The sequence below is a fragment of the Mesocricetus auratus genome, unplaced genomic scaffold (assembly GCF_017639785.1).
Source record: "Mesocricetus auratus isolate SY011 unplaced genomic scaffold, BCM_Maur_2.0 Super-Scaffold_15014, whole genome shotgun sequence".
NCBI classification, from domain to species: domain Eukaryota; kingdom Metazoa; phylum Chordata; class Mammalia; order Rodentia; family Cricetidae; genus Mesocricetus; species Mesocricetus auratus.
The window spans coordinates 38,056,866-38,070,530 of record NW_024429186.1 but is presented as its reverse complement, the minus strand read 5'-3'; the positions used below and the strand labels follow the sequence as shown (position 1 = coordinate 38,070,530).

The following is a 13,665-nucleotide window of genomic DNA, read 5'->3' as shown; positions in this document are numbered from 1 at the left end:
TGAACCACATCCCAGCACCTCTTACTCTGTCTCTTAAAACAGACTCAAGTTGATCAGTACAGCTCTGAGAGCTTCTATACGGTAGGATAATTGGCAAATCTGAAGTCCCCAAATGTAGAAATGAGTGTGGGAATCAGAATGCCACCAGCGTGATTGTGATTGTGACTTTGAGAAAAGCAACAATTGTCATTGCTACTTAAAGTACCTAATCCCAGCACTCGGGAGGCAGAGGAGGCAGATCTCTGTGAGTTCGAGGCCGGGCTGGACCGACAGCCTCCAGAACAATACAGAGAAACCCTGTCTCGTAGAAACAAACAAACAAACAAAAAAGTACCTGCTGCACTCTATGGCAATAAATGATGTACTTTTGTCTCACAGTAAATTCCTTGAGGTTGCAGACTAAGAGATGAGGTAGAAGTTCAGATATTAAAGTTTCTGCTTAAATTGTTATAGCTAATTAAACAGTTGAGTTAGAATTTAAATAAATGCAGTCTGAGCTCCAACTCTATGCTGGATACTAGCAAGACTAAAAGGGTTCTCTCCCTCGTGGAGCTTCCTGGTACCTCTTCCTCACGTGGGCAGCTAATTGCTTGCCTTTGTTCTGACTTGATAGCTTTGGCTTCATCTGTATCTTGGGTTTTTAGGAGTCTTACCCACTCCTTATAGTTTGTATTTTGAGTCGTGATTCTGGATCAGAGGGTACATAGTATGATTTATTTTTAACTTGTGTGAGTGCAGGAAAGCAAGCATTCTAGTACTCTCAGATACACTAGTTGTAGCCACTGTGTGCAGATGCTTATCCACACTTGCGCTCCATTACATCTGATCCTAACCCTAACCCTATTAAGTGGAGTCTTTATGAAACTGATACATACAGCAAGCTAATCCCCTAGCAGTCTCCTCTGTTACAGTGCTCACTTGAAAACTAGTTACTTTCAAATTAGGCAGGGTCGTTTAATCTCAGCACTTGAGAGGTTAAGGTAGGAGGATCACCACAAGTTTGAAGCTAGCCTGGGCTACAGAACAAGCTCCTGCCTCAAAAACAAACACACAACACCACCAACAAAACTTAGCTATTTTATGTAAGACAGTATCTATGACATGACATTAATTATATCTGAAATTCTCAACTCTTTCTTTCCCAAAGATTATGACAATGAAGAGATCTTAACATATGAGGAAATGTCACTTTACCATCAGCCAGCAAATAGGAAAAGACCTATTATCTTGATTGGTCCACAGAACTGCGGCCAGAATGAACTTCGTCAGAGACTCATGAACAAAGAAAAAGACCGCTTTGCATCTGCAGTCCCTCGTAAGTTTGGGCACATTCCATTTTCCTGTGCTTTTCTCAGAATCTTAACTACAGAGAAAATGTTCATTTTATTAAAACAGTATTGTCAATGAAAGAGGAAATTTGTTTAACCAAACCTGATGGCAAATTTTCTTAAAGGTAATTCTTTTGGTTTGTTTGTTTTTATTTTTCGAGACAGGGTTTCTTTGTAGCTTTGGAGCCTGTCCTGGAACTCACTCTGTAGACCAGGCTGGCCTCAGACTCAGAGAGATCTGCCTGCCTCTGAGTGCTGGGATTAAAGATGTGTGCCACCATCGCCCAGCTAAAGGTAGTTCTTAAGGAATTAAAACTTTCCTAAGTTTGTGGCACTAGGATTTTCTAAATAAGTTTTAGATTAGGCCCCTTTCCCTATTACATAGGAAACCCAATTCCTGACTCTTTAAATACTGATGCTGAAGATAGAAATTTAGACCTAATTTCTGAAAACAAATTTAAGATTACATAGTACCTACCCTTATGGAAATAAACTTTAAGGAAAAATGAGACTTGGCATTGTTTTACAGTATAAGCAAGATGGATCAAGGTAACTAAGGTTAACTATTAAGACAGTATATATAGTTTTTGTTCATGTCTCCATAGGAACAGTGCTAAACACAGAGGCCCTTAACATTTCCTCAGTTCATTATTTCATAATTTGTGTTGTAAAATAAAAATTCTTCCTGAATTGATCTTATTCCATACTGATCCATGTTTATGAATATTATTAAAGATTTATTTCATTTATATGTATGTTGGGGGTGGGGATGTGCATGTTAGTGTACTTGCCTGTGGAGAGCAGAAGGGGGCTCCATGTACCCTGGAGCTGTAGGCCACCTGATGAGAGTGTTAGGGACTGAGCTCAGGTCTTCTGGAAGAGCCAGGGTATACTCTTAACCTCCGATCCATCCTGCAGCCCCTTGTGTTTATTATTTTTGTCTGATTTTGTTTGCTTAGATACAACTCGGAATAGGCGAGACCATGAAGTAGCTGGTAGAGATTACCACTTTGTTTCACGGCAAGCATTTGAAGCAGATATAGCAGCTGGCAAGTTCATTGAACATGGTGAATTTGAGAAAAATTTGTATGGAACCAGCATTGATTCTGTACGACAAGTGATTAACTCTGGCAAAATATGTCTTCTAAGTCTTCGAACACAGGTAAACTAGAATTGTGTTTTAGAGTGTTAAACTTGAGAGCATGTTTTATAAACTAATCTAGTAAAAACTGTATTTGGGTCCAAAAACAACAGATTATTTAAGTTGTCATGCAATTTTCCATTCTTTTTGTAAAACCAAATATGTACCTAAATCTCTTTCACTTTCAACATGTATATATTTTTGAAACTTAAAATATAGTTAACTCTAGTACAGACTATAAGTCTCTACCTATTCTGAGACAAATTAGAAAATTCAAAGGTTATTCGTTAAGGCCATTGTTTCAACCGCTCACAAGTGCCACAGTCAAGACTCAGTGTTATCTGAGTGATAAAACCTTAGATTCACCTATTTGACAGAGTGACCCAAACTTAAAATTACTATCCAGTGCTTCTTAGATTTCTATTTTAAACATTACTTTTAGAAATTTGGGGCTTTAAAGATTGTGTTTGCTATGGAAATGATTCAGCTTTAATAGAACTATAATAAATGGAGCCAAATCTGTTGCTGATAGCAACTCAAGCCACAAAATCAGTGGCATTAAGTTTATGTACAAAATAGTGTTTGGTTTTTTTTTTTCCTTTATTCATTTTGGGTCTTGGTTTTTAGAGGGCAGAGGCACTAGGTTTGTACTATCTTAATCATAAACATTTAAGGAAACTTTTTAATTTCTTTTGGAATTCTTTATTTGGATTAACAAATATTACCAAGACTTCAAATAGTTTAGCATATTAGTGTTTCTTCATATGAGAAAGGGTATGTCTGTGTAATACTGTTTGTTAGAGTACTTCGGCTTGAGTTTGCACAGTAATGTGTGGTAGAGCAGTGGAATACGGTGTCTCACTGCACACTGTCTGCTTTGTCTTGGGTGTGTTTGGCCTGTGTATAGGAAGTTTTTCTCTCTGGCTTTGCTTTTTAGTATCTTCACCTAGAAAGGCAACTAATTGCCTGGATTCTAATTCCTCAATAATGAATTTTAATATGCTTATTATAATCCACATGATTTATTATCATATAGTTGTAACCCCTCCGATGTTTTTACCTCCATTTCAGTATATAGAACACTAGACTAACATAATATGTATGAATTTATATTTATATACTTTTACAATGAATGAAGATACTATCTCAAGATATTATGAATAATTTATGATAAAATGTGTGGAAATATTGATAGACATCATAATATATATTGTTGAGAAGTAATTTGATGACCAAAGTTACTTTTAAAACCCAAATATCTTTACAGTCTTTGAAGACTCTCCGGAATTCAGATCTGAAACCATATATCATCTTCATTGCACCACCTTCCCAAGAAAGACTTCGGGCATTGTTAGCCAAAGAGGGCAAGAATCCAAAGGTAAACTTGTCACAGTGCTGTATCATTCCACAGACATCAAGCAAGAAACCACCCTCCTCTAATCTCCTAGAGCTGAGACTGTATCAGCATCAGCTGTCAAGCTTATTATTCTTTCTCTGTCACTTGCCCCCAAACTGCCACAGCTGCAGCTGCTGAACCATGGTGCTCCTGACTCCCCCTAATATCTCTTACTACTAACCCCAGATCTATGAGAACTTCTAGAATTCCTTAAAACTTCTTTAATCTCCATTAAGGTCTGACATTTCCAAGGTGATCATATTGCTGCCTCCTCTCCACTCCAAAGGTCTCAGCAAATCCTTGACAGTCATCCACCTTTCTCCTTAACTGTCTTCTTTTTACCAGAACTTTGTTTTGGTTTTTCTTCTCTTCTTTTTCAAACATGTACTAGAACAGAAAGGAAAAAAAGTTCTAAATTGTTTTAGATCTTTGCTGAGTGTGTTGATGAGTCCATGTTATATATGGTCTTCATCTGCATTTTCCTGATGAATAATGAAAATCTTTTCATGTGGGCATTTGAGCATCTTCTGTGAAGGCCTCAAGCCTTGTCATTTTTTAAAAGTTGGGTTGGTTTTGTATTCCTTTAGCATTAATTTTTACTGTGTGTATGTATGTGTACATTTATGTAAGTGGGTACCTGTGTGCCATGATGGGGATGTTAAGGTTAGAGGTCAACTTTGTGGCATTGGTTCTCTCCTTCCACCTTTACATGGGTCCCAGGAATTAAACTCAGATTGCCAGGCTTGCATAGCCAGCACTTTTTACCCACTGAGCTATATTGGTAGCCCCTTAGTACAACACACACACACACACACACACACACACACACACACACACACACATTTATTCATTTTCTTACAGTTAATGAATTTTAGGCATGTCTAAAAATTTTTAAAGATATTATCCTGCATTTTCTTAAGTATTCCTAGTTTTAGTTTGTATATTTTTGTTAAATTAATCATAAGTCTTAGTGTGATGTGACAAGTCACTTTTATTGTTTTTGAAATAACATGGATATCAAATTGTTCCACCAATTTTTGTTGAAAAGTCTGTCTTTGCAGTGTTATTTGGTACTGTACATATATTTGTATATGTGTGCATGTGCATGATGGTGGGGGTGAGGGTGTGCCAAAGGACACATGTGGAGGTCAGAGGACAACCTTGTGGAGTTGATTGTCTACATAAGGGTTTAGGTAAGCTCATTTACCTGCTGACACTTTTAGTTCTGGATTCTATTCTGCACTTAGACAATCCCACACTGTAACTTTACTGTTACGTCTTTGAAAACAGACAATAAAGAAGAATGAAGGGTACTGGTATATAATACAACAAGGGAAACTTAAATACTATGCTAATTGAAAAAGTTCAGACTCAATAGACCACAAGTTATATGATTCTATACATATGGGATGTTCAGACTAGACAAATCTGTTGATACATGACATAAATTAGTAATTGCTAAGGGATGGGAGAAAAAGGTTAATGGCTACAAGCTTTTATTTTTAGGTGGTGTCTCAGTTACTGTTCTATTGCTGTGTAGAGACACCATGATACCATGATCAAGGCAACTTAAAACATTTAATTGGGAACTTCCTTACAGTTTCATAAGTGAGTCTATGACCATACTGGTAGGGAGTATGGCACACAGGCATGGCTAGCTCTGACTTAATTATTAACCCATAATTACTAATATATATTTTTATAAGGACTTATCTTACCGAGGACTCAACCTCATGCGTCCTCTCCCCACCATCACATGGTGACAACTCTTCACTACATTTCCCAGAATTCTCCTAGACTCCTAGTCCCACCTATCTTGCTTCCCTATTAACCAACAGTGCTTTATTTACATATACACAGAGGACTTCCCCTATCAGATTATGGTATCAATTGCATAACTCTACAACCATACTAAAAACTATGGAATCATATATTTTAAATTGGTAAATTGTATGGTGTATGAATTATATCTTTAAAAAACTGTTAGCTTTCCCCAAGGTGGTGAAAAACAGTCTCATCAGGCTTTTCTGTAGAAATTGAGTAATAAACTGATCGCAAAATTGAACAGAATTACCAGAACATTTTAGAAAACCCGAGAGTTTCTTTCTTGTCTTTTCTATTTAAATATTCTACTTTCTGCTGTCATTTTTATCTTTAACCCCTGGGCTTTTAGAAATTTAATTTTCACATATTTGGTGATTTTAAAGAATATATTACTGAATCACAGTTCCATCATTAGCAGATAATGGATCCCAAGAGATGTTAATCTTTTGAAATGTATTGAATTTTACTTTATGGCCCATCACCCACTCTTAATGTCCATGCACACTTGTAAAAGTGTCTGCTCTGCTCTTGCTGGCTAGAGTGTGGTATATTTAACTTACATTTGTCCGTATGTATTTTGTGTATATATGTTGTCTTCAAGACAGGGTCTCACTGTGAAGCCCTGGTTAGCTTGAAACTATGTAGACCAGTGTTATAGTACTCTATCACATAATATAACTAGTAAGTAAACACCAGTCTTAGTAACAGTGTTACCTACCATGTGAGTGCCTTGTACTCTTGGTGTGGAATCTATCCTGGATTTGGGGAGGGGACTTTGAGAGTAGATGATGTGAAGTGATGGGTGTCAGGTTTTGATGAGAAGTTCATTTTTTTAGTTCATAAAGTTTTTAGGTAAAACATTTTATCTGAGTCACAGACTATAATTTGAACAAGAAATTCAGATATAAAGTAGTAAATGATGTAAAAGATGAAGTAATGCTGTAGTTTGTTAACAACTAATCTCAAACTTTGAGTACACAGGTTTAATGAAAATGTCATAGTGTTGTGTTATAATGATAAAGTCTGCTCTGAACAAAGCATCTTGGGAACCCAATCACAGCATTTCAAAATGGAAATCAGATAGCTGAAGAAGAGTTGTCATGCTTTTACTGTGTTTTCCTGTTGCAGTTGAGTGGAAGTCATTTTGTGAACCCAAGACAGTGATGTGTGACTTCAACATTTGGTTTGAAGTTTAATTAGCTGTCCTGACTGACAAGTGCCGTTTGGAGTAGTTTTCATTTCTTGACCGTGAGCCTGATTATTGTAGGGTTCTGGGTAATTTTTGCTGATAGGCTTGCCACTGGCTTGTCTCCATTAAATATCATTTCCTTTACTCAGCATTTTAAAGTAGCCCATTTTATATTGTGCCCCAGACTCTGGTAGAATACTCTTTTGCATCTTAAACTGTACTTTGTAGGGCCAGTCTTGGCATCACACACCTTTAATACCAGCACTCAGGAAGCAAAGATAGGCAGATGTCTGTGAGCTCCATACCAACCTAGTCTGCATAGGCAATTCCAGGATAACCAGAGCATCAGAAAAAAAAGGAAAAGAAAGAAAATTAAATAAAAATAAACAAAACTGTCCTTAGGAGAGTCCAGAGTGGTGGTATACACTTGTTATCCCACACTAGTTGTAAGAAGGCAAAGAGTTCAAGGCCAGCCTGGAGATACACAGCCAGACCCTGTCTCAAAAAGAAAAAAGAAAGAAAAGAAGAATCTTTCATACATTGAAAGCCGAGTTTTAAAGTGTATTAAGTGGAATACTTCCCCCAATATGTTGTTAAATCTTGAACAAGATTTTCTTAGCAAAAGATAACCCAATGTGTTAATCTTTTTCTTCTCCCATAATGTTAATTCTGCCTAAATTTGCCACATACATAAAGGCATTTTGTGGCTGTCTTTGAGACAAGGTCTCACTGTGAGGTCCTGGGTGGTTTGGAACTATGTAGACCAGGCTGGCCTCAAACTCACCTGCCTCTGCCTCCTGATTCAAGGTGTGTGCCACCAGGCCAAGCAGAAGCAAGCAAGTGCTCATATAAAGAATGTTTTTAGAGGCACTTACTGTAGTCTTAAAGTTGGACTCCGTATTATACACATTGTTACTAATTTTTTTAGAGACTCATTATTTTTTTACATGTATGGGTTTTTTGCCTGCATTTATGTCTGATTCACATGCCTACAGTCCCCTAGAAGTTCAGAAGGGGGTGACCCATGGTTTTGAAATGTCATATGAGAACCGAATCTGAGTCCTCTGCAAGAACAAGTAGTGCTCTTAACTGTTGAGCCATCTCTCCAGCCACCAATGTTACTTTTGGATAAAATGTTTGAAAATGAAAGTTTAGGGAATTCAAAGTAATCGCCCATATTCTTCAAACCTAAAAATTGTTAATATGTGAAGTGATATAAGCCAGGAATTCTAAAGTATTGATGCCAAGGTGGCCCAAGGAGCTCTTGGGTCCACCACAGACAAGAGGAAAGCCATTTAATGACACTCCAACCCATTCTGTATTCTGTGTGACCTGTTTTTATTGTTTTCATTGCAGCCTGAAGAGCTAAGGGAGATCATTGAGAAGACTAGAGAGATGGAACAAAACAACGGCCACTACTTTGACACTGCAGTTGTGAACTCAGATCTTGATAAAGCCTATCAGGAGTTGCTTAGGCTCATTAACAAACTGGACACCGAACCTCAGTGGGTGCCATCTGCTTGGCTAAGGTGAAGGAGACAGCTATTTTATTCTGTATCATCATATTAGACTTTATTTGACAAACCACCAACAGGAAGATGGCCTCAATGTTGAGGATAGGAGGCAGAATACGCAGCTCAACTGTCTGTAGATCCCAAACTAGTGAGAAAGGTCCCGTAGGCAGCTTTAAACAACACTCTTATTTTCTGGGCATGGCTTTAGGGATCCTTGGCTTGTTTGGAGATTTAAAATAGGAACTTTCTTCAGTGCATTTCTGATTTATCCTGGAGAAACATTTTGTTTTCACCTTCCTGACTCTTTGCCTCTCAGTCAGATGTCAAAGAAAAAACATGTATGTATATACATAATACTTCATGTCTCACAGAGTTATAAATATTAACATTATTTAACACTTAACTTAAATGACTGTGCGATTATTGGGAGAAGGGGCTGTGTTTCTGTGCACTGGAAATAACAGTATTTTCTTAAATAACTTGTTTAGTCATCAGAAATAGTTCTCTTGAAAAAAAAAGTGCCGCTTTAGTTTGGGGTGACTTTTTTAAAGTGTAAATTTATTTGTATATCTTTTCATTCTGAAAAAAAAAAAAACATTCCATCAGAAGTTCCAACTTTGCTGAGCCTGGCATGCCTTTAAATCGCAGCACTCGGGAGGCAGAGGCAGGTGGCTCTCTTGAGTTGTAAGACCACTAGGGCTACACAGAGAAACCCTGTCTCAAAAAAAAAAAAAAGAAAGAAAGAAAGAACCAATTGGACTTCGTGGATGAGAATGCATACTCAGCAGCCTCTAGTGTAGTTAAAAGTGTACAAAAGATGCTGACATTTTTAAAGATAGAATTTTCTAATTCTTTTAGTAAATTGTGGTGATTTGATAGCCTTGATTCCTTTCTCTGATAAAAGAGTTCATGTTGACCTTTGAAATTTCATCCATGGAAAGATTACCACATTTGACAGTTTCTGCATTTTTTATCAGAGTACAGAATTTTATCTATGACTGCTATGTAAGTATCAAACTGGAAATCTGCTGTACTGTATACTCATATTTAATAGACTAATAAATAGCTGTCTTTGGCATTGGAACAGAATTCTATACACATTTACACTGAGAGAATACATGACAATTAACTTTAAAATCAGAAGGAAGACTTAATTTAAGAGTCATTGAGCATTTAGAAAAGGACATTGGAGGAAAGTTTATTTAAGCATGTACAGACATGTTTTTGTCCTAACATGGTCTGCCTTGGGACCAGAATATAACAGCTTGCTAAATCTTAAATGTTGACACTAATAGAATTTTTGTACCGTTTCTACAGCTACAGCTTTAAATGCAGTCTACAAATCTGCATGTAAAGTTAACTTGTAGTCTTTTCAAGCCTTTAAGGAAACTGTAATGTGTAACAACCAACCTCAAATGTGAATGTCTTGATCTTATTTAGCTACAGCATTTCATGTCCCCAAAGCTAAACACTGGAATGATACTGAATTGTCACTTAGCAAACGCAGTTGTTGTTAATGTCTTGTCAGTGCCGTTTATGTGTCTAATTTCTCTTCTAGTTAATCTTATTGGAACAAATTAGAGAGTCTGTGATAATCTTTTTATGTTCAGTTTTTGCATGGCTTTTATAGTTGGCTGGCAAGTGTGTCTATTTAGAAATATTTTAAAAACAATTTTCCTTAGGAAAAAAGGAACATTCTTGAGTCAAGGGAAGGAATGCTACACAGCCTCAAGTCTGAACACTCCCAGTTTACAGCAGGAAAAATGCCAAGTCCACACCCTTGTCAACATTGAAGGTCAATTTACTTAGCACTTAACAATGAAATCTTTGCAGTTTTCTACTGGTTTTTGTTTGTTTTTTCTCCTCAAGAGTAAAAGGTAATCTGTGGTCAGTAGAGCTTTGTGATCTGCATATTTACTGACAGAGACTTGGTGCACATCTGAAACCCCAGCAGGGAGATCTAGAGTTCAAGGCTGGCCAGAGCAACATAAGACTCTGTCTCAAAGAAAGAAAAGAAAAAATAAACAAACAAAAATTATTGGATCTGAGTAAATTTTAAATAGTGTCAGTGCCACTGGTGACAGTGGGGCCATGTGAATCATGACTCAAACACATGACCTATACAGGCAGAGCCTGTACTTAGGCATGTAACATGCTACCATGAATACTTTTAGACTGAGATTTCTAAGGTCAGTAAGACTCATATTCATAGATGGATAGTATATATCCTGAAATTTTCTAAATCCTGATTATGAATGTATTAATGCTCAATAAACAGTGAAAAGTTAAGCTGTGCTAACTTGTACAGCATTAGGGCCAATTCAATTCCCTATCCCTCTGTGGTTCTGATTGGAAACTGCAGTGCTAAGGAAGCCTCAGAAATGATATTGTGGTTGGCGGGAACATGGGAACATAGCTTTGTTAGCAGAGTATTGCCTAGCATTCACAAAGCCCTGTCTAGATCCCCAGCACAGCAGAAACCCAGCTGTAGTCCCAGAGCTTGGAAAGTGTCAGCAGCTCATGGTTACCATCAACCACATGAGATCCTTTCTCAGAAACAAATAGACAGTATCAGCTGATGACATGTCCTTGGGAAACCCAAAGAGCTATCGTTTCTTAAATTTCCCCATGTCAGAACAAATAGGACATTGGCATTTAGACTGGTCCAGATTAGTTTTCTATGGAAATCTATTGTGTAGATTGTTTTCCTTCTCTCATGACCCAAGGAGTAAACACTGACAAGGAATGATATAAATGTAATTTTTGTGAATGTGTGGAAAATATTAAACAGGGATTCATCCTTAATGAAGGTAATCACGCTGGCATTCATTGTTGATCTCCCTTTGTATTGTCTTGTTTATCTACTTGTTATCTTGAGATGTCATACTGCACACTGTATTGTAAAAATAAAAAGCAAAACTATATTTCAAATCATAGAAGTCATAAATACTTTCTTTTATTATGTTCCTATCTAAGGTTTGTGCAAATATGGACCACTTCTCTTCCAAGGGGTTGTCAGAAGCAACACTGCTGGAATCTCTCAGTGGAATCAAATGCAGTTTAATTTGTCATGGATTGTTCTTTAATGGCATAGATGGTCAGTCCTATTTCTTTATTGGTTGGAACAAACAAGAAACTTGTTTTTTTGAGACAGGGTCTTTCTACAGAGTCCTGGCTGTACTAGAACTCATATGTAAACCAGGTTGACCTAGAACTCAGAGATCTGCCTGCCTTTGCCTCCCAAGTGCTGGGATTAAAGGCATGCACCACCACACCTAGCTTTTAAACTAAAACTATTGAAAATAGCCAATTCAACCGGGTGGTAGCGGCGCATGCCTTTAATCCCAGCACTTGGGAGGCAGAAGCAGGCAGATTTCTGTGATTTCGAGGCCATCCTGATCTATAGAGCAAGTTCCAGGACAAGCTCCAAAGCTACACAAAGAAACTCTGTCTCAAAAAGAAAAGAAAATAGACAACTCACAGCTGGGAAAACAAAACTTTTCAGAGAGAAGAGGTAATAATAGGCAAATTCATTTTGGGATAGCCAGGGATTTGAGAATATTTGAGTTGTTGGCACACACTTCGTTTCTCCCAAAGATCACAAATCATAAATAAAAAGTTTCACATCTATGCAACCTGATATATTCCAGCTTTTTTTTTTTTTTCTGTTCCTGATTGGACAAGCTCACTCCTAGCCAAACTCAACATTTACCCACTACTTAATCTTGACTTTTTAACATGAAGTCATAAAATCCTCTAAAATCTTAGCTAAACCTGATGGTGCATGCCTCCAATTCTAGCACTCAGAGGAGTTCCAGACCACCTTGGAACATAATGAGATTCTGTTTCAAAAGGAACACACCTGTCAATCTGTGGATAGTCGTGACAAGCCCAGTAAGTACCAGAACTTTACTGACACTACTTGAGAAATCGAAATTCCTTTGGTCCAATGCTCTCAGATAAATGGCCTTCCTTAAAATTCAAACTAAAAGCAGTGCCGAGTGATCAAGGATTATGCCTCTGAAATCATTCCCCTTGTATTCATTCTACCTGAGCCATTTGACCTATAAAAGCCGCTCAATTTCTCCAGAGGCACAACTGAAATGGTACATTTTATACTTCACCAAGATACTGGGAAGTTGGTTGCTGGGCAGCTCAACGTTACCAAGCTATGAACTTGACTAATGAACTAACTCTGAACCTGACATTTTCTCCTATGAGCTACATCTGGTTTCCTACAAATCAGCTTCTCTGAGACAGACTACCTTGCTCTTAAATACCTAGAATCTTAAATATGGAAAAGACAAGAAGAATAAAATGGATGTGGACTGAAAGATTATTGAAGGGTTTGCCAAGAGAGTCTGAGTTCAATACCCTGCCAAGAACCCATGTAGAAAAAAGCAGCATGGTAGTACATGCCTATAAGCCAAGCATGGAAGAGACAGAGACAGTTCCCTGGGGCTTGCTAACCTGCTAGGCTAGCATATTTGGCAAGCTCCAAGCCAGTGAGACTCTCAAAAAGCAAACAAGCAAAAAGCCAAGGTACGCAGGTCCTAAGGAATAGCTGCCAAGGTTGTCTTCTGGCCTTCACGTGCACATGCAAACATGTACATGCACAGACCAAAAAACACAAAAAATTAAGTGTGAGCATCTGAAGGTAGGGTCACTGAGATGGCTCAAAGGATGAAGGTGCCTGACCCAAGGTGGGACACAGCTTGAGTTCCATCCTGGGACCCATATGGTGAAAGGAAAAGCTGACTTGTGTGAACTGTGGTACACACATTCTTCCACCTCTACATACCTGTACACAAAAGAAGTTAGTACATTTTTGTGGTGATATCTTGTTTATGCTCTCTCTCTCTCTCTCTTATTTATTATGTATATACTGTTTTACCTTTGTATATCCCTGCACACCAGAAGAGGGCACCAGATCATTACAGATGGTTGTGAGCCACCATGTGGTTGCCGGGAATTGAACTCGGAAGCTTTGGAAGAGCAGCCAGTGCTCTTAACCTCTGAGCCATCTTTCCAGCCCTCTTTCTTCTCTCTTATCTCTCAGCATTTTCCCTATGTCTGACTCCAGGCTTTTATTATTAAGACCTATTAGGAACTCATGCTACCCATCTTTTTTTTCCCCCTTGGAGACCAGGTTTCTCTGTAGCTCTGTAAACTCTTTATGCCCTGTTTCTACTTCCCAAGTGCTGGGATTAAAGGCGTGTACCACCACCACCTAGCTAAATACAATTTAATTTATATAATTGAAGTTAGACTAC

General features: G+C 37.8%; 1 protein-coding gene across 2 annotated transcripts in view; it reads left to right on the top strand.

Moving 5' to 3' along the window:
- The window catches only part of Pals1 (protein associated with LIN7 1, MAGUK family member), a 77,750-nt gene extending 66,427 nt beyond the window's left edge, over positions 1 to 11,323 (top strand). For both annotated transcript variants that reach the window (XM_013115406.3, XM_005072745.4), the window contains exons 12-15: positions 1,148 to 1,315; positions 2,288 to 2,490; positions 3,737 to 3,847; positions 8,235 to 11,323. In XM_013115406.3, coding sequence (XP_012970860.1) covers positions 1,148 to 1,315; positions 2,288 to 2,490; positions 3,737 to 3,847; positions 8,235 to 8,411 — 659 coding nt within the window. In that variant the 3' untranslated portion in view covers positions 8,412 to 11,323. The remainder of the gene's footprint in view (positions 1 to 1,147; positions 1,316 to 2,287; positions 2,491 to 3,736; positions 3,848 to 8,234) is intronic.
- Positions 11,324 to 13,665: the final 2,342 nt, after the last annotated feature.